This window comes from Coloeus monedula (assembly GCF_965178545.1).
Source record: "Coloeus monedula genome assembly, chromosome: 3".
NCBI classification, from domain to species: Eukaryota; Metazoa; Chordata; class Aves; order Passeriformes; family Corvidae; genus Coloeus; species Coloeus monedula.
The window spans coordinates 36,547,135-36,567,068 of record NC_138783.1 but is presented as its reverse complement, the minus strand read 5'-3'; the positions used below and the strand labels follow the sequence as shown (position 1 = coordinate 36,567,068).

Here is a 19,934-nt window from a genome sequence, read left to right as displayed (position 1 = left end):
TAGTGTATTTATATGTATTGGAGAAAGAGGCACTCAGTGGAAGTGACAGCAACTGCTTTCAGTGTTGAAGGGGAATTTTGGGGAGAGGAGGAGTTTCAGAGCTTATTGGCTATTTTGGGTATTGCTCAAGTGTCTGCTGTGAGGATTTTACTGTACTGTCAATGATAACAAGTACACCTACAGCCTCTGAAAAGCCTCCTCATGTTACATGAAATTAAAATAAATCAGTGGGCAGTTGGTGCTCTTCACTGCAACAAGCAGCTTTAAGGACTATCTCTTGTCATAAATTTAACATATTCCCATATTCATTAAACACACTGTAAGTGCCATTTCCTCAAGGAAAATGCCACAGACACCCACGCACATTTCAAAGTCAAAGCTGTGGTGCTTTGCTATGCTTTGCCAAGTGACTGGTGCCAGCCTGACGGCACAGGGCTTTCCCTCAAGGATTTCACTTACACTGTGTCAGCTGATTGTCTCTTGAGCTTAGCTGTGACTGGTTTGAAAAAAGAAAAATTTGTAACTAAAGACATTTTTATAATTTCTGTTATTTGATGTTTTCATTTTTTAATGGGCTGAGGGGATTATGCTAATTGTGCCCTGTTATTAACAAGCATGGCAAATGAAATTTTCTCAGTGCAATTTCCAAAAAAAAGCAGCAGTTCCTTAATCAAAAAAATTTTAAAGAAAGAATATTTCTTTAGAAGTGTCCCATACTTTCCAGCACATATGCACCAGAATGTGCCATGTCTGCATGAAGAGGATTTTATCATTTCTGTGCCATTATGTATTGCTGAGTTTGTGATGGTGCATTGATGTGTTGTTATACGCCAGGTCATGACTGGTAACTGATATCTAATGATAGTTTATACTTAGAGGAGTTGGCAAAATGACTTTTTCTGAAAAAGATGTGCCAAGTTATTTCCTTACAGTGATGTGAGGAACTGTTTGATCCAAATCATGTTAAACCACTTGTTCTTTGTTCTGGAGAATAGTTATCAGTGTAGAATTGCATAGTAAAATTTTTCAGCTTTCGTCTCCCATTCAAGGCTGAAAATACTTTTTCTGTTGCCTTGAGTAATAACAGACTTTCTGTCATGTAAAAACATGTCTATTTAATACTTCATTATGTTCATAACATTATAGTTGAAGGATGGAGATGACAATCCAAGGGAAAATCCCACAGCATATTTTAATGAAAGTCTACACAAGAGCTACTGCTAAGTCAACAAATAAAGGTATTTGTAAGAAATTATGAATTAAAAATAAATGAAAACTACCCAGACTAGGTTGTATGTAGTAGTTTATATTCAGGCAGTTGTCTGTCTTAAGTTCTCGAGAATGACTTGTCTAATTCAAATATAAGAAGAAATAACAGAATTGCTCATATCAGGGTGAAATTAAACCATGCTTTGGATACATCTTCTGATACACTTGTATGCATTACGTTTTATCACCTATCAAAACAAAAAAGTGGAAAACAGTATCTAATGGCTCATTTCATTTGTCAGTCATTTGAATGATTTCCTGCTAAGGTTTTGATATTGCCCTTTGAGAGATATTATAAGAAATAGAACCTCAGATGTGATTAGATCTTTGCAAAAAATATACATTTCTTCCCAGTGGATCATCCCCAGCTGACTAGCAAAATTTATATAGAAAATAGGATCCAGCTGAGCTCTGACCACATTATCCTGTGTTATGCTTCAGTGTAACTAGTGCTTTTAGATAAAAAATTGCATGTGTTCTCTGAAAGGGACAGGCAGCTGAAAACACGGCGGAAATGATTTTTAGATATCAGTGGAGTCCCTCAGTACCCTGTTTCTTCTTTTATTTCTTACTTGCACCCACACTGTTATTTCTAGCAGTTCAGTTCAGCTAAGTGTTTGGCTGGACAGGCATTTCCTGCACAGGGTCTCTGTCAGTGCTGTTCACTCCGAGCGCAGTATCCAGCACACTGCAGCTTCCCCTCTGGCTCTCTGGGAACAACTTAGCACCTTCCATGCAGGTATTCACACATCTTGGCTGTGAGCAAGGCCAGGTTATGCCTGATGATCCCTCTAAGGTCAGCTAAGCCTCAGTGATTAGCAGCATTGGTGATCAGCAGCATGGCTCAAGGTTGCTGTTGGAGGGATGAGGCTTGGGCAATCTCTATTTTATATTCCAGGACTGTGAGGGAGGGTGAATTAACAAGGAAAACCCATTCTCTTTTGCAAACTCCTTTTTTCTTTGGTGTTTCCCCTTCTCCCCCGTCCTTGCCCCAAGTAAAAGAAGCCAGTATTTAACCTGCCTAGGCTGTCTGAAGCTTATTGAAGGGCAGTGTCTTGCCTGCATATCTATCAGCTGGGTGGGGAAAGTTGTCTCCTAACCAGCTGTGTCCCTTTCATCAAACAGACATGGGTTTGCAGTTTTATCCAGAGGTGGCAATCAATGGGAACAGCACAAAATATTGTATTCCATTTCTTTTCCATAAGCAGACCCGCTGATTATATCCTAGAATCATGGAATGGTTTGGGCTGGAAGGGACCTTAAAAATCATCTGGTTCCAGCCTTGGAGACACATAAAACCCAACTGAACATGGCCATGAGCAACCTGCTCTTTCTAACAACGCTTAGAGCAGGACTAGATAATCTCCTAAGATTTCTTCTGCCCTCAACTATTCTGTGATTCTGTGTAGTTATTATACAGTAATTTATTTGTATATTTGAGAGAAATAATGAATCTGTGTCTGTATTAGTAAGAAGGTGAAATGATCCCATGCTTACAGTTTAAATTGACACCAAATAGGAATAGGCAAAAGCCCAAGAATGAGTTCACAGTGACTGGTGGCGGTTTTGTTATGGTACAGAATTTCAGTCTTGGATTATATTAATTCCTTTATTTTGTGACTGCCATATAAATCTGTTTAATGAAAAGTTCTTGTAGCTTGTTCAAATGTATAAAATATATTACACTTGCAAACCTATTTTTAGACCTGGCTAAAAATACCAGTGAATGTATGCATGTGGGTATGTGCTGGTGTTTAATATATTTGGTGACATGCTAACACACATGGCTGGCAATTATGAGACCATGGCAGCCCAAGAATAACACTTCGGAGTCATGATAACTGTTTCCACGAAGACATCAGCTTAGTGCTCAGCAGCAATAAAGGAGAAAATTACTAGGAGTGGAGTGGAGAGTAAAGCCAAGGAGATGACTGTGCAGCTGGTGGGTGTTAACGTGGTGCTACCAGGACTTCAATCCTGTGTGCAGGTCTGGTCTTCATCACTCAGACATAACACTGGCCAGGGTTCAGGAAGGAACGGCAAAGATGATCAGAAGTGTGGAGAGGCTTCCAAACATGGGATGACTGACTATGCAGGGGCTCTTTAGCCTGAAAAAGATATAATTCAGGGAATATAGATAGCCACAGTCTACAAAATCATGCATAACACTGGAAGAGTGCTGGGTAGGGCCTGATTGTTCACAGTTTCTGCCAGTATCAGAGTTTTTGGCCATCAAATACAGTCAGTGAGATTTCAGGGCAAACATAAGGTGATGAATCTTCATGTAGTAGGTGAGAAACACATGGAACTCCTTGTCAAATGGAATAGGTTTACATGGGAATTGGGCAAGTACTTTAAAGAGAAGTCTAAGAATTTCTTAATGGGCAAACCACCTTAGTGCATCTCCTGAGCCTGACATAGAAAAGGTTGAAAGCAGAAGAGTCTTACTCTGTGATCATTCTTCTATAGATGTGTCTGCAAATGAAGCCAGATAATAGAGTAGGGGGGCCTTGGTGTGAATCAGTACAGCCTCATGAATTGTGCCTTTGCTCAGCCTCTTAGAGGCAAACTCTCTGGAGATGTGCAGAGCTGGATAGTATTGCAGTAATTGCACAGCTGGATAGTAGCTCCATTTCAGTGTTAAAAAATTCCATGTAGCTTTTGAAAGGTTGGGCTTTCTCCAGTTTCTGTATCAGATTACAAGTTACAAAGAGAGAACTAGTTGAATCCTCCCTGCTTTGCATAGTTTGAGTATTTTTTTTCTTTTTCTATGAGTGTAAGGACTTTTTAGATCAAATGTCACAACATTATCTTAAAGCCCAAAAGGATATACTGATGCCTAATCATTTCTTCTGGCATGTTGTGAAAGAGGATAGTACAGCACTAGTGAAGGAAATGGTAGTTGAGCCTCCCTGCATTTGCTCATGGGGAATTCAAAAAGCAAAGTACAACCCTTCATGGCCAAAGGCAGCAGCTGTAGAATGCAGTGCTATAAAAAAATCTGCATAAATAACGTTTCCTTCAGAGCATGTATTTATAAAGGTGGTTTTTTAAAGTTGAAGTTTTGTGTTGTTTAGAAACTGTGTTTTACTGTTGCACTTTGTAAGTGCTGAGTTGTGGAATGAGCTGTACTGTCACGACAGAAATAGATTTCAAGTATAGTAGGTATCTCTAAGGCAAAAAATGTTCCTTGACTAAGATATTGGTGCTCAGCAGTCAGCTAATTCCCAGCTCCACTAGGGAGTTGCTATGTTACCTTCAAAAGGATTTCCAGCTCAGTATGGAGCACCCGGGCTGCTTGACTTTGGCGTTGTGTCCGCTTCTCTACCCTGGCTGTCTGGGGAGCCTGGGTCGGGCAGTGTAGCTAATAGGCAGTCTGGGTCACTCAGTGATGTCTTGCCAGGTCAGTCGTACAAAATGCAGTCCAAATATGGTCCTCAGAATCTCTCCTCCTTTTTTTGAAACAAAACAAGTGATGCCTTTTCCTTCCAACCTTTTAAGGTTCCTGGGACAAGAACTGGGTTTTGCTCTCTTTCTTCATTGGCTGATATATGGGTAGACATACCTAAATTATGCAAGATGTGTGATTGTAGTGTAAATAAGGGAGATCTAGCTAGAAATAAATCCTTCCACGTCAATTTTGATGTAGTAGTCGGGACAATTTAAAGACACAAGAAAGCAGCTAACATTGCAGCAGGAAAAGGAGTTGGTGATGCTGGAATCAGGGAGGGAGAATGATTTTGAACTGGTAAGCACACAGCTAGAGAAAAGAGAAGGAGCTTTTTAGGATGCAAAGGTAGGTTAGGAGAGAAAGCGGAGCGTACACAGACTTTCTTTAAAGAAAGGAGGACTATTCTTCAGGTCCAGAGTGACTGGAGGTTCATTGCAGACCTGTGTAATGATTTGTTGAATTCCTTATTTTTCCCCATCTGTTTAAATAAGCTAAAGTCCTGCAAAAGAAAATGTTGAAAGGAAGGATGATCACTGTTTATTCACCTGCCTTGGAAAATGAAGAGTCCATTCGCCTTTCTGTAAAGGCTTTTCTATTTCCCTTAAATAAACAGCAAAGGGTTTATATATAGTTTTCAACTTTCTGTGTTTTTGGTAGTTTTCAGGGGTTTTCAGTAGCTCTGTAAATAATGGCTCTAATTAGTCTTTCAGGTGACTGATCAAGAGGGAAGGAAATGATGGTGAAAAAACAGGAGAATTAACTCTGCGAGGCTTAATGGACTGAGAATCATGGAAGTTCAATCTGGTCAAAAAGCTTGTCTCTATCAGCAAAATATGTATGTTTCAGGGGAATTCCAAGGCTGATGATGTAATCATTTTGGAACCTTTTGATCATCAGCATTAACTCATCATCTTTTTTTTGCCTCCCCTTTTAATCTGATGGAGGATATTTGTAGCACTGACTCTTCAAGAGGAGAGAAGTGATAGCTCCTTAACTTCAAGAACTTTGGCCATTAATAAGCCACAGGTCAAACTAAAATATCAGACATTTCATTTTTATGACATCTTGTTGCTCATCATAGTTTTATAGCCCTTAACTGGCAAGGACTTCTTCCTAAATGACTTTTATTTTTACAAGGCACTGTGGAACTACTTATGACAGCATTTCCAAATTTACAGAGCTTGAAAACAAGTTAGATTAGTGGATCTCAAATCCTATCAAATATCACCAGCAGTTTTAAGAAAGCTGACTTCTTTTTAAATTTATTTTGTTTTAATTATTGCAAGTTGTTATTCATGACATGAAAGGTGTTCAGACCACTCTGCATTTTGCATAAATAAGCAGATTTTTTAGTTTGAAATTGCAGGACTTATAAATGTTCTTGTTGTGAAAGGTGGAACTGATATTTGTTTCTCAGTGAATGCAGAAGAGATAATTACAGAAACATGACTACAAAATATCCAAATGTAGAAGAGTGCCACTATTGATAGACCATTTGGTAGGCAGCTTGGCTGGCTGCTGACCTGCAATTTCTGTACCTTATAACTGGTTAAGCTATTCTGTTCTCACATTCTCTGGTTGATTCCTCATCGCATTTCTATTTGTTCTTATTAACTTCATTTCTAAAAAAATCCGTAAAACTGGTGTTAAAAAAATCCTTATCCTTTAAAAGCCATTTGCCATCAGTTTAATGGTGTTCTTAATTGAGTTGATTGCATGCAATTCAACCTTTTTTTATTAGAGTTTCAGAAAATGGTCACAAGGTGCTGGGTAAACGGTGGTTGGGATAAACAAACCAGTAATGTCTCAGACTGCAGTTATATACCTCATAAGTTCATACCTGTCAAACTCTGAAGGAGCAGGGATTTGATTTTTCAAGATCCTTGGAATTCAGCAGAGTGAAATCACAGTGAAAGTGGAGTGACTTTGCTGTTATTTTCTGTAAGGTATTTTGTAAAAAGAAGGAGCAGGAAAAGACGATCACAAGACCTGACTTTTAAAGTCAAACCTTACACGACTGCAGTGTGTGACTTTTGGCATAATTTTTGAAGTGCTAAAGCAATAAGAGCTTCAGGGACGTGACAGCTTTAAAAAACAAGGCCAGTGCTCTTTGTGCCACAGTGTGTTTCTGTCTACAGAATGTGAATAATAATGTGTTTTAACTCACAGGAACCTTCTATACAAATTATTTTTCTTTTCTTTGAGAAGCCCCAGATATTAAAATATTGCAAAAATTTCCTGTGTCTCTCTTTCCCCTTCTGCAATAGTGTATCCTGGAAGAAGCAAACTTGACTGTGTAATCAGTTTGAGTGACCTTCAGACCGTATGCCCATTCTTGATCTCATTTTTCTGACACTACTGTCAACACACCATACTGAGCACAACCCCATTCTGTTTGAGAACAAATATGGCATTAATCTAAATATTTTAAAGGGAAAATTTCTCTTGAAATGCAACCTTCTGTCCTTGTAGATTAACTGGCTTGCCGTAACGGGTGTTACCATAAAGATGGTAAGGGCATTTATAACTGAGATTCCAGTGGCTGACTTGTGAATATGTTATGCTGGGAGGGGGAGGAGGAGCAAAAGATAGAATAGAGATAAGAAAAATTAGATAAAAAGCAGGGAAGAAAGGTGTGTGTATATATATATATATATATATATACATATAGGACAGGTTAAATCTATGAAGATTTCAATGGCAAACTTCTTCTTTATAGTCTGCAACCTTCCTCATTTAGGAGGACAGGGCATAAGATTGTGTTATTTCAACCAGCCCCCAGTCATCGCAGGTAACTAACTATGCTACATGTTTAGCTAAACATGGATGGTCTCAATGAGACTGCCTAAATTTAACTGAGGACTTCTCACTGATAAAGGACTTGGAAGGAACTGTACACTCAAAATGAAAGCCAGGATGAAGTTGAAGCACTCATCGTATTGAAAGCATAACTTTGAGCATAAGATGTGACTAAACAACCCTTCTTGATGTCTCTGAGAACTTTGTCCTGTGAGCAAACTTACAGGAGCATCAGTGAGACAGGCTGCAGTGTCACACTCAGTGGAGCAGCAAAACAAACAGTGGTATAGCTGATCTCAGAACAATGTGAACAATCCTTTAGCTAGTGCAGACTTAAACTCATGCAAATAGCATGAACAGAATGAGGAAAAGAGAAGATAATCGCCAGTTTTCAGAAGTAAACCACCTTGGCCAACACTTAGACAACACTTAGACAAAAGCATCACAGGAAAAAAGATTAAATTTTGGAAGACGCCTCTCTAAAATTACCCAAGTAATGAAAAGACTTTGACTTGTTCTATTGATCAACTACTGATTGCAAATGAAAATAATGTAAAAATTCTCTAATTATTGGTTTCATTAGTTCTCAAGTCTTTCATTTGTTGTTGTAGTGTGAATTAGAACAAGGTCTTAGGTTTCTGAAGAAATTCTCCCCCATTTGGGAAGCTATCATTGTGACTTTGTTCTTGCAAATTGAAAAGCCTTCTCTTGTAAAGCATTAATCTTCTCATACTTACTTTTGTAAGAGCACCAAAAGTACCTGTGCTGTCAGTAGCTGCCAAGGCTCTGGTCACCTCGCTCATCACCTTGCTGGATAGTCCTTAAAGGCAATAGTGTCATTTGTACTAGAGTGACTTTGGTACTATGCACACATATGTGTAATAGGTGAACATCACAGAGCTGAAAAGTGACTTGTGTACACAATGGTCCCATGGGACAAATTAGTCCTAAAGACTTCTGCATGCCATTGCTCTTAACAGGATTTACAGGACATGGAGGTTAAATGTGCTGGGAGAAGTTGTAGGATTGATTTGAGATGAGGTGCAATACTACCTTATAGTGTTTTTCTATGGTGTCCTGGTTTCAGCTGGAATAGAGTCATTTTTCTTACTAATAGCTGGTATAGTGCTGTGTTTTGGATTTAGGATGAGTATAATGTTGATAACACACTGATGTTTTGGTTGCGGCCAAGTCGTCTTTATGCTAAGACAAGGACTTCTCATCTTTACATGCCCTGCCAGCAAGAAGGCTGGAAGATATAAGGTGTTGGGAGGGGATACAGCTGGGACAGCTGACCCCAACTATCATAGGGATATTCTACACCATATGGCATCATGTCCAGTATATAAACTGTAAGGAAAGCTCACTAAACTACCACAGCTGGTCAGGAGCCAGTGCTCAGGAACTAGCTGGGCATTGATTGGCAAGTGTGAGCTGATTGCATTGTGCATCACTTGTTTTGTATATTCTAACTATTTTTATAATGATTATCATTTCTTCCCTTGTCTGTCCTAATAAGCTGTCTTTGTCTCAACCCATGAGTTTTGTTGCTTTTACTCCTCTGATTCTCTCCCCCATCCCACTGTGGGGGGAGTGAGCGAGCAGCTGTGTAGGGCTTGGTTGCTGGCTGAGGTTAAACCACGCCACATGGACAAATGAGTAAAGTTGTATGGTGAAAAGAAAATACATCTGTCTGGGAAATATGCCATAGTGTGGGGGGAAAAAAAAGTTGACTTTAACTAAAACAAGATCTAGTAGGGAAACTGTTCAGGCCAATTTCAGATGCCATAACTTGGCTGCTTTTGCTCCAGTGCTGGCCAGCCCTGTCACATTACTATTCAAAATATTTTCAAGATCACTGCTTGCTGAATTGAGTCCTGGAGTGCAGCCAGGTGGCCTCGATCAATGTGGAAGGGCAGCAGCACAAGAAAAAGTCATGGAGTAGGAGATAGAGATGGAATATGGCTCTCTGCCTGGGTGATATCCATCTCAGACAGAACAGTGAGGCGGGACATATCTGCACACTCACTGAGATGTGTTTTGTCTCTCCCAGAGAGTCACAGACCCTTACCAACGTCTGAGAAACCAGCTTCATTCACCTACCTGTAATGTGGTGTTGTGCAGCACTGAACTGAGTAAGAGCATGTCTCTCCACATTTTATATCACTGTCACACCTGATTACAGGCCCTCAAAAGTAAATCAGCCATGCCAGCACAAAGACAGATCCTTAATCATGGTGTCTCGCACTGTGTTCTAGACATCAAAATCCTCAAGTCATGGAAAGAAGGCCTGTCACTGTGTTTGCCATTGTAAACTTCCTCTCATTCCTCCACCACGCACACACAAAGGCTGTTGTTCAAATGAAGGCTTTTGTAGAGGATGCCTGGAAATGCAACAGTAGCTTCCGTTGTGCGAGGAGATTACTGAGGTGGAGGTGGAAGTTAATGTGCTAGCTCTGAAACATAAGGGGATCTTTTGCATCGGTGAAAGCTTTCTGAAGCCTTTCAGTTCTTGTCCAGTGGCTTTTGAAGATGGTAATGTATCATCTTTAAGGATGATAGGGCATGTGTGTGTGCAGCCTACTGCCATGTACCAGAAGACTGAAAGAAAAGCAAGCTTCTTCATCTTTCTAAAAATTCAGGAAGAGATCAAGAAGTAGCCATAATGGCAAGCTTTTTCTCAAGACAGTGAGCAGGCTGTTTCCTGAAAGGTGCTCATTGGATTTAACTTTCATCTTTACAGCATTGCATTTATTGCATTTATTTTTGTTGGCCACATCTGGTCTTTGTTCTAATTAGGTACAGGAAGGTTAAGTTACATTTTGAAGATGTGATAAGAATTTTGCAGGTATGAATTATTTTTTTCAGAATTGAATCTGAAGAGGTGTAGAAATAAAGGAGCAAAGATAAGCCCTTCTTTCTTCACTGGCAGATCCTGGTCTCTTATCCAAGATGTTTGCAATACGTCTTAGCCAGCTGAGGAAAGACTAGAGGTGTGAGACAGCTGACCTTTAAAACCGAGACCTTAACAAGAGTGCTTTCTTTCTGAATTTACTGTGCTTTTTTCAAGGTCTTACAACTTTATGAAGCATGGTTTTGGGTGGGTTTCTTTCCACTTTAGAGGCTACATAGCAGAACCGTATCCAAATTAATGGAGTTTAGTTATGATGACATAGCATTACATAAAACTAAATGTTTTTCTGTCCTGTAATTTCCTTATCCATAAACTTGTTGTTAGAGGATATTTTAATATACATAAGAATCTAAGAGGAGGAGGACTACTCTTACCCTCAGGTTCAGTTGCCAGAATGAAAAACTTTCATGGAAGAGAGTTAGTTTAGAGAAATCCATGGTACAGCTGCCACACACAACACAGGCTACAAAACTTTGGTGTAGCAAAAGAAGGATAATAACTGTAGCTGAAGACTTTCAGCCACAGTTATAAGGTATTGAAGGAAGGGTAGGAGATGGAAAGGGCATCACCTGTGTCCTAAGTTCTGTGCCAGTGTAGAACAGATTAAACTTGCAGATGATGGAAGGAAAGAAGGAAACAGAGCATGCCCCATGCTGTGGAGAGCTACAGGATGTACTAAAGGAATTTGAACTGGATGAGAAATCCTATTCTATCCCTGAATCTGGGTATTATGTGAATTTTGAGGAGGTTTCCGTCTTTCACTACTGAGAAATCAGGCCTGATAGAAGCTCCTACAGATCCCACTTGACTTACTGCATCCAACTACCTCTAGAGAAAGGCATAAGAGAAAGGCAGCTATGCAAAGCACAACCATTCCTTCATTTGGTGGTCAGTGAAATTAAGTTACAAAAGCTTTACCTCCTGCAGATGATCCTATCATGCAATTTTTAAAATAGATGACAATAGATGACAATGACAAAAAAGCAGTCCGGTCTTCCAACCATCCTTGCAAACATCAAGTCAGTTACCAAAGGATTTGTACTGCAGTTTAATTTAGATGAATTAATTAATCTATGTTTGTTTAGACTACTGTGATCCTTGAATTCTTAGGGGCTCCTCCTTTCTGTTTAGATTACACTGTTCAAGGCAGGGAGTGTTTACGGCTGTCTCTTCATGATACCCAGAAGACCTCTGTGCGGACCTCAGAAACCTATAGGCACTACTAGAACTCAGTATTGGATGAAAAAAAAAGACATTTTAAAATATTAAAAGTTTTTTACAGGAAACAGTGATTTTTAGGCCCTATATGCTTAGCTTTGTCCTCTGCTAAATATTGCTGGAGAAGAGAATTCACTGATATTACTGCTTGCTAACTTGTGGCCTGAATTTATAATGCAGAGTCACAGTCTGGGTTTGTTTTTTTTCTTTTTTTCTTTTTTTTTTTTTCTTTGTCCTGACAGAAAGATTTCGGGATTTACTGCTTCTACATTCTAATCAAGATACAGAGATTCTGCCCATCTTTCAGCAGAGGCGCTATCCCAAGTAAGTAAGATTGTCTTCTTGGGAGAAATAAAATCTTTATCTATTTGCAGCAAGGGAGAGTAAAGCATTTATAGCCCTGTACATGCTTTTGGTGCGAAGTCCTTAGGCAGAGCTGTCAGGGAGCCACACTTGCACTGATCTCTGCAGTCTTTGGAGTGGTGTTGGGGAGAAGCAGGCACGTTTTGCAAGCACGCCCGGCTGTCAGTGGGGGAGGTGGTGGTGGTGGAGCACAGATGTTGAGTTGCCTTGATCAGTGTTTGATGGAGCTTTGTTTCACTGTTGACACAGGTAGATGTTTAGTCAGGCTAATCCCCATTCTTGTCTTCTGGGATTCCATCATTTATGGTAACAGATTCCCTTGAATTTTCACAGGCTTTCCTCTGAAAGCCTGCAAACACTAAGAAACATTTTTTTCCTGCCTTTTTTAGGAGTATATGTTTGCCTATATCCCTAAAGAGATCAAAAGAGTAGTGTTGAGTGTTTAGGAGGTCTTGAGTGTATTGTGTACCGTGGTCCATACCTCTTCTTTTTCCAAGTGACATACCTGAGTGAAACAATAAAAGCTCTTTGCTATATATTGACTAGAAGAAACAGTGACTTTCATCTAAGTCTTGAACAGACGCAGTGAAGGGGAAAGAAGAAGAAATAGTCCTCACATTAACCCTGACCAGAATGAGCAATAAAGGAATGCTAGTGCAGGGTGGACAGAGGGAGGAGAAGGAAGAAAGAATATATGAAGACAGTCCCCCAGTGATGATGGAAACAAGCAAAGTTATTTATTTTAGTTACTATTCTTAGGAGGTTTCTGAAATAGGTAAGAAGCCAGTGGAGCTAGGTGTTAAATCTCTTAAAATCTGATAATAAAATTTTGTTTTAAGAGCAGACAATTAGAGAGGCTGAGTGCTGAAAGCCTGTCACCTCCTCACTGTGAATACTTGAAAATAAAAGCACTCAAGGATGAAATCCTCATTCTGAAAATGGTGAAGTTTTGCTTTGACTTCAAGGGTGACACAGTTTTATCCCCCTAAATTTCTTGTTTGCATTGTCCATTGTCACTGTATTAGTGGAATACTGTGGAGGTACAATATATGAAATAGTGCAAGGCACCTTTTGCAGATGGATTGGTCTGCTTGTTTCAATAGAACTTCCATGAATTATTACTTTTCTCCTCATCCTTTGGAACCCTGGCAGTACTATGCTTTGCTTGGCTTAGATTATTTCATTTTTGATATGGACGCTGTCAGACTGGTCTGAGAAACCAGTTCATTGTCCTTCCTCAAAGAACAGACTTATCTCTATATAAATCATTCCTAAGATGTTTGACTTTCCATTTCATTACATTCAATTTATTGCTAGCATTCTTGGCAAAAAGTCTACTAACAATTTTACACAATGTCAGATTCATGGGCGAATGGGTTGTCTGTTGTCTTCTGACAGTGGATGTGTTCAGCTCTTCAAAGACCATAGAGCACATAGCTTGTATGGAGTTCTGCTGCTGTTTGAAGTTATAGCGGCCTTGCACCACGGAAAGGACATGCGCTTTCAGCCACATTACTTGGCAAGATTGACTGATTCCTCTAACGTACAAAAATCAGCCAAATTTTGGCACCTAACCAAAAAGAAGTTTTCATATGTTCTTGAAACCAATAGATTCTTGTTTATAGGATCATTAATTGGTGCAAATTTGCTTGCTTGTTACAGAAATTTATCGTATATTACAGCTTATTTAGAAACTGATTGAACACTATTGACATGTACGAATTTCCCCAGGGGTTGTCTTTGAGCAAAGTGCTTGTGTTCAGCAAAGAAGAAAACCTGTTCATAATATATTTTGTCTTATTCCCATGTCATTTTTTCACCTTTCCTATTCTCATTTTCACTGAAGAGTCAGCAGAAATTAAGGTAATGAAGAGACAGATCTCATAAATCAGTGTCCCTTCACTGACTTCAGCTGAGCAGTGGCTAGTTGTACTACATAAGGATCTGAGCAGGAAGGTCATCTTAATGAGATGTTGTCATAGGGCACAAACTGGAGCATGTAATGATTAAAGAAATCCTAAGAATATTGAAGGTTAGAAATAGAAGAGAATTTTTAGTAAAGACTTAGCTGAATAGCTTGACTAAGCGGGGCTTAGTAGGTAGAAAGGATAAAAGTTTTCCCATATTTAAGAGACATCTGTCCAAAGGAAGGAGATTGGATAGGAGGATGTTCAGCACTACTCAGGATATTCAGAATCATTGCAATAAATATTAAAGGCTAAATGGGCAAACTATAATCCATCAACTTTTAGAAGAAATAGAAACCTTGGTGTTCTTGCCTGAATTATGTTCTTGTACATTTATTACATTAAGACCTGAACTCTTTCCCAGGGAATAGCAGGATAATTTTGGCTGCATGTTGTTCTCAGAGAAGATGTCCGTGCACTGGGACGGCTGGAAGAAGTTTTCTAGAACATGCATGGGCATTTTCCTGGATTTTCTGGGGTAAATGTGCCACAGAAACATGCTTTGTCCTCCTAGTTGATGGAGAAATGTGGGATCTTTTTATTGTCCTTGTGTTTGCCGGAGTTTATTCTGATCACCTTGACAAGCACAGGAGACTTAGAGGGGCCTGAGCTTACAAAGATCAAGCCTTATAAAGCCACAGAGCACATCACCTTGACTTCTTAACGTACCACTGTGTGCCCACAAGTCTCATGGCATCATGAGCACCAGTTCTCACCATGGCCCGTGGGCTGGGATGCAGTGCTCTGCCAGCACATGGGTGCAGCCCCCACCCAGTCAGCCCAGCCTGCAGCGTTTGTCCTCTCACTTTTCTTCACAGGGCTGCAGAGCACAAGGAGCTTGGCTCTATCTTATGCTTCAGTCCCATGCCTAGAGTGGAGTTTTTAATGGAGCACACTGCACTGCATGTAGTTCAGGTTACAGAACTAGCAAGAGCAGTCTAATTCAGGCAAGTCTTTTTGATACCTCAAGTGACTGATGTGGTTCAGAAATCAGATGTTACTAAACCCCCCTTAGCAACCGCATCCAGGAACTGACCTGTCCACAAAGAGAAATATTTTGAGGGGAAAACCTGTCTCCTTGCTGACATGAGGCCATTACCATGTCCACAAGGATTTGCATTCCTGAAACTAAGAATAAACCTGCAGCTGTGGGCAACCAAATGGGTTGGGGTGCATGCCGAGAGTAGCTGCCCAGGAAAACCCTCTGCACGCAAAACACGTGACAGACTTATCTGCAGCTTGGTCCTGCTCTCCCTCACTCCACAAGCATGCTGAAGTCACTGAGGGGAGTTATGCCAACACAATCAGGTCTATCAGCGAACCAAACTTTTTGCAATGAATCTTATCCCAATTCCTTATTTTTACAATGGGCATTAGGGCTGCTGTATCTCATAAAAAGCCATTTAGGGTTTCACATTTAGCACATTTCTGCAGGAGCTTTTCTCATGTTGGTATCAAGGTCATGCTTTCCTTGGTTGCCCACTTTGTTGATGACATTCCTACATGTTTTTTTCACAGTTTCACTCCTAAAATTCAAGAACTGCTAGAGTGCAGCAAAGGCTACACAGGATTGCTCCTGAAGAAGGCACTGTGCTCATTAATTTGGCTGTGGAGTCCAGCATGTGATCGGGTGGCTGGTGGTAGCAGGGGCTTAGGTTTCTCCATCCCCTCTCTGTGGTCTTTCCCTGCTGACTCCACTCTGCTCCTGACTGCCTGTGCTGTATGCACAAGGGAAGGATATGCAATTGCCTTGAAGTGCTGGGGAGAAGTGCTTCTTGTAGCTGGGCTTGATAGTGTCAAAAGGATTAAACAAACCCAAAAGAACAGAACGATAAGGCAAGTGATAAAAGAAGTGTGAGAGTGAGAAATTAGGTTGATGGGTGAATGAGGCAGGAGAGAGGCTGACACGGCATGAAACAGCACTTGAGAGGGATGTGCCAGAAATGCTACTGGCGTTACAGGTTGTTAGCAGTTTTCTTCTGTCTACAAGTGACTTGACAGTTCAGCTGTACTTTACATTTTCAAGTTATTGCTGAAATCCTCACATAAATATGTGGAGTTTTTGAGCAGGATTATTTGCTTCTTTTTTTTCCCCTTCAGAAATATTTGAGTCTTCACTCTTCTGTGGGTTTGGTAGAAAACTTTTTGGATGATTCACAGATTTTAAGAACAGAAGGAGTGGTTATGTTCTAGCTAATTTGAGTCCCTTCTTAACATAAGCTATAGAGCATTACTGATAATCCCTGCAGCAAATTTCTCGTTCAGCCAGAGCAGGAATTTAGAATCAAATTGAGATGTTAAAAACTGGAAAACTCACCAGCCTTAGGTCAGCTTGTTTCAGTTGTCAATTACTTCACCCGTGATAATTTTTTTAACTTCAATGTCCAGTTTCTTCCATCTCACTGTACCATTTTCTGCTGAACAAGAAAGTCCTGTACTATCTGAAGTGACACCTCCATACAAAAGGTTGGAGGTCAGTGTAAAACTTGCCCTTCTCTTGAATAAAATAATGAATAATTTCTTGCAGGGTAGGGCTTGCTAAAAAGGTCTCTTTCTCAAAAATTTTAAAACCTTCCCGAAGCTTTTCCATTTATTATTTAAATAAAACAAAACAAAACAAAAAGGGCAGAAATGAAAAAAAACAAAGAAAATATTTTGGTAATGTGCACATAGAGAAATAAAAGCACTTCTTTGTAGTCAAACAGGGAGACAATCTAAACTGATAAATTTGACTTTATAAAAAATAAATCTTATTATTAAAGTGGAATGACAAAGAATTTTGGCGAAAAAAATGAACTTAGAACCCAGCAGGTATAATGAAAGAATATTCCAAATACATTTACTTTCCATCAGTCATAAAGTTACAAACCATTCTTTGGCATGTATTCATAGTAAATTAAGGTAGTCTTCTTGTATGTGCACAAAAATGCTGGTAATTTTCATGTCACAAAAAATCCCAGAAAATACAGGATCCTGATATATATATATATATATATGTGTATCTTCAAATAGATATTTATGAAGGTCATCTTTAAGAAGCTGATGCTAAATGGTGTTACTCAATTCTCATCATGGAGAAGTCTAGACAAATAGGCGACGGAAAGTTAGTGCCCTCCCTAAACCATTGTGTATTCTGGTTCCCAATTGCTATTCATTTTAATGATAATGGATCTGTAATGGATCTGTGGCAATTTCCTACAGCTTGAGATCTGAGCCAAGAAACAGATAAAATTTCATAAGTAATACCTCAGGAATAAAACTTGTGTCTTATTTGCAGCTGTCTTGAGAACATTTTTCTTTTTAGCAGAAAATAATTTGTGTCTAACTGAAGAAAGTAGTGAGTTGTGGCTTCTGGAAGTAATGATGCTCAGTCAGTGCATCCAGTGAGATTCCCTTGAATCACAGATTGAAGCATGCACAAGAGCAGTTAGCAGGATCATGGCCTAGAAACCCAATTCAGTTTGCATTAGAAACAAAGGCAACATCTTCCCTGATGTTCAGCAAGGGGAAAAATTGTGACCTGTGTGTTCGTCGCCAAGTCTTCATTGCAAAGGCAAAGAGATTTTTAATTTTAAAATGACGTGGAGAACTTCTAAGGAGTGATTTTTTTAAAAGGCTTCCTGTGAAGTGCTTTACAAAAGATGTCCTCTTGTTACAGAGGAAAAACTGAGGCATGGGGCTCTGATGTGAGTTACCAGCATCATCCAGGAACAATTCTTTTTGGGCTGAGACCAGAAATAGAAATCAGGTCTTCCACAGTCCTTTCAGTTGTGTGCAGCTCTCTCATCTGAAATAACATCTATCCTGTTTTCCACTGCAAAAACACGTGGCCTGCCCATATTGCTGAAATCAGATGGGAAAGTGCCAAGTAAAGGAGCCTTTCAGAAGTGCCCACACAAACACTTTAAATGCTTTGTGTAGCATTGTACATGAAGCATGAAAATTACTGGTTTTGAAATGCTCCAAGATTTATTTCAAAATTCAGGCTAGAAGCAAACTGTCTCATCATCAGTCTGAGTCCTCAGAAACCTGAGTTTCAGAGAATTTTGATGACTCGATTAAAAAAGAGACCTGCTTAAGGAATCTGGAATGACCTTTAAAAGAAATTCAGACTGTTTATAGAGAAGAATGTTTGTAGGGGATTGTGGATTTGTATCTTTTTTTTCATTCTCCTTTCTTTTTAAATTTTTTTTTTTAATGTGACTTTTTGCACCTTGTTCTGTAGAGTTTACAAACCAGTGCAAGGCTGAGCTCCAATACAATAAAACTCCAATTCTAAATAAAGTGCATTTTTCTGTCATTAAGGGTTTTTACCAAATGGAAGGAACAACAGTAGCAATGGGGTAGCTGGTAGCTGCTCATTAAAAAGAGCAATCATGTTATAGGAGTAAAAATGCAAGGATTGGATCTAAATTTTGTTGAAACCATAATGAAAACAGGAAGAAAGAGGACAGGAATTCATACTGTGCATTACATCTTCGAGGTTGGATTCTACAAAGAGCTCATATGGACACATGCAGATAATATCAAACTGGACTAAGTCAGTATCTTGAAATATTAGGACTACATATTAAACTAATATATGGGTCATAAATTCCTTGAGACATAGGCTATATTTGTTTAGAGTACCAGTACAGTACTCCACTAACTTGCAAAATAAAGACACTTTTGTTCTCTTTCCAAAAGCCTCAAGTTCGTGTAACAACAGCACAGAGTGAACCAGTCCCCTTAAAGTCACGGGGAATTTTGCTGCTAATTTCAATGGGGCTCAGACCTGATATCTAAGGCACAAGTACAAATCTTTCTAGGTAGAAAGATGTGGTGGAAACAAAACAAAGGTAAGAGATTTGTGCAGCAACATACATGCAAAACTGAAGCTTCGTGTGTATACATATTCTCTTTTAAGTACCAAGCATTCTAGAATGCTACTTGAATTTGTCTGCTTATCATAGCATAGTTGTGGCTTATTAGCAGGCATGAAATGTTTTATGCAAAACATTATGATAATCCCAGTTGAACATGGGAAATGGCTGACTGAGAATAAAAGATGATTAAACCTTTCACAAATTTTGGGAGATGAAATCATTGCTTTGTTCAGAGCGAATGGGGTAAGACATATTATTAGAGCTGGTTTTTGTTTGGCTATCTGGGAGTATGAGCATGGTTCTTGATAAAGCTTTCCAATTTGATTGATACATACCTGTCTACTACTGAGCAGCATCATGAGACTGTGGGGAATTATCTGCCACCAGATGTCTTGAGGGATGTTTCTTTAAAACAACTCAAACAGAAGTTGTAGTAGTTTGATGCTGAAATTATTAGTGAGGTTCTTTGATTCATTATGTAAGAGAGTTAAAATGATCCCTTCCACCCTTATATCCAATTTTATCATAGTTTTAAAAATAATGGCTTATATTAGCTTAAGAAAAGTAGTTTCACAATTACCATAGTTACAGAAATCCAAGCACCAGGCTCTGGAAAAGAAGAGAAACAACTGCTAAGGAGTTTTGGTTGTTGACAGTAGTAATTTCCTGCTGGATGCAGTCCTGTGCAACCTACTCCAGGTGAACCTGTGTGATCAGGGGTGGCTGGACTAGATGACCTCCAGAGGTCCCTTCCAACTCCAACCATTCTGTTATTCTGTGGTTCCATGTGACTCTGTGGATAAAAGTTCATTCACTCCTATACGCCTACCTGCATATTAGTAATTTTATTTTTGGCCCCATTTGGTGAGGGACCCCAGAGGCTGTTCTCTTTCACAGAAACTGTTAAAGGAGGCAGCATCTTTGATTGGTGTTTTGTTAGTAAGTCATGGTGAAAAAGGGAGAAAAGAAAGATTCCAGTTATAATAAAGGGCAAAATGGACAATGTTATGTCCCTAAACATTTGAAGGAAAAAAAAGACCTGCCTGCCATGTCATCCTTTGTGTTTCATTTAAGACATAAGCCATAAA

General features: G+C 39.4%; 1 protein-coding gene across 1 annotated transcript in view; it reads left to right on the top strand.

The window, feature by feature from the left end:
• Positions 1-19,934, top strand: part of NOX4 (NADPH oxidase 4) — a gene marked incomplete at its 5' end in the record, with an annotated part of 102,581 nt that overhangs the window by 54,264 nt on the left and 28,383 nt on the right. Inside the window, one exon of the mRNA XM_082278934.1 lies at positions 11,894-11,975. Within this exon, the coding sequence (XP_082135060.1) occupies positions 11,894-11,975 (82 nt within the window). The remainder of the gene's footprint in view (positions 1-11,893; positions 11,976-19,934) is intronic.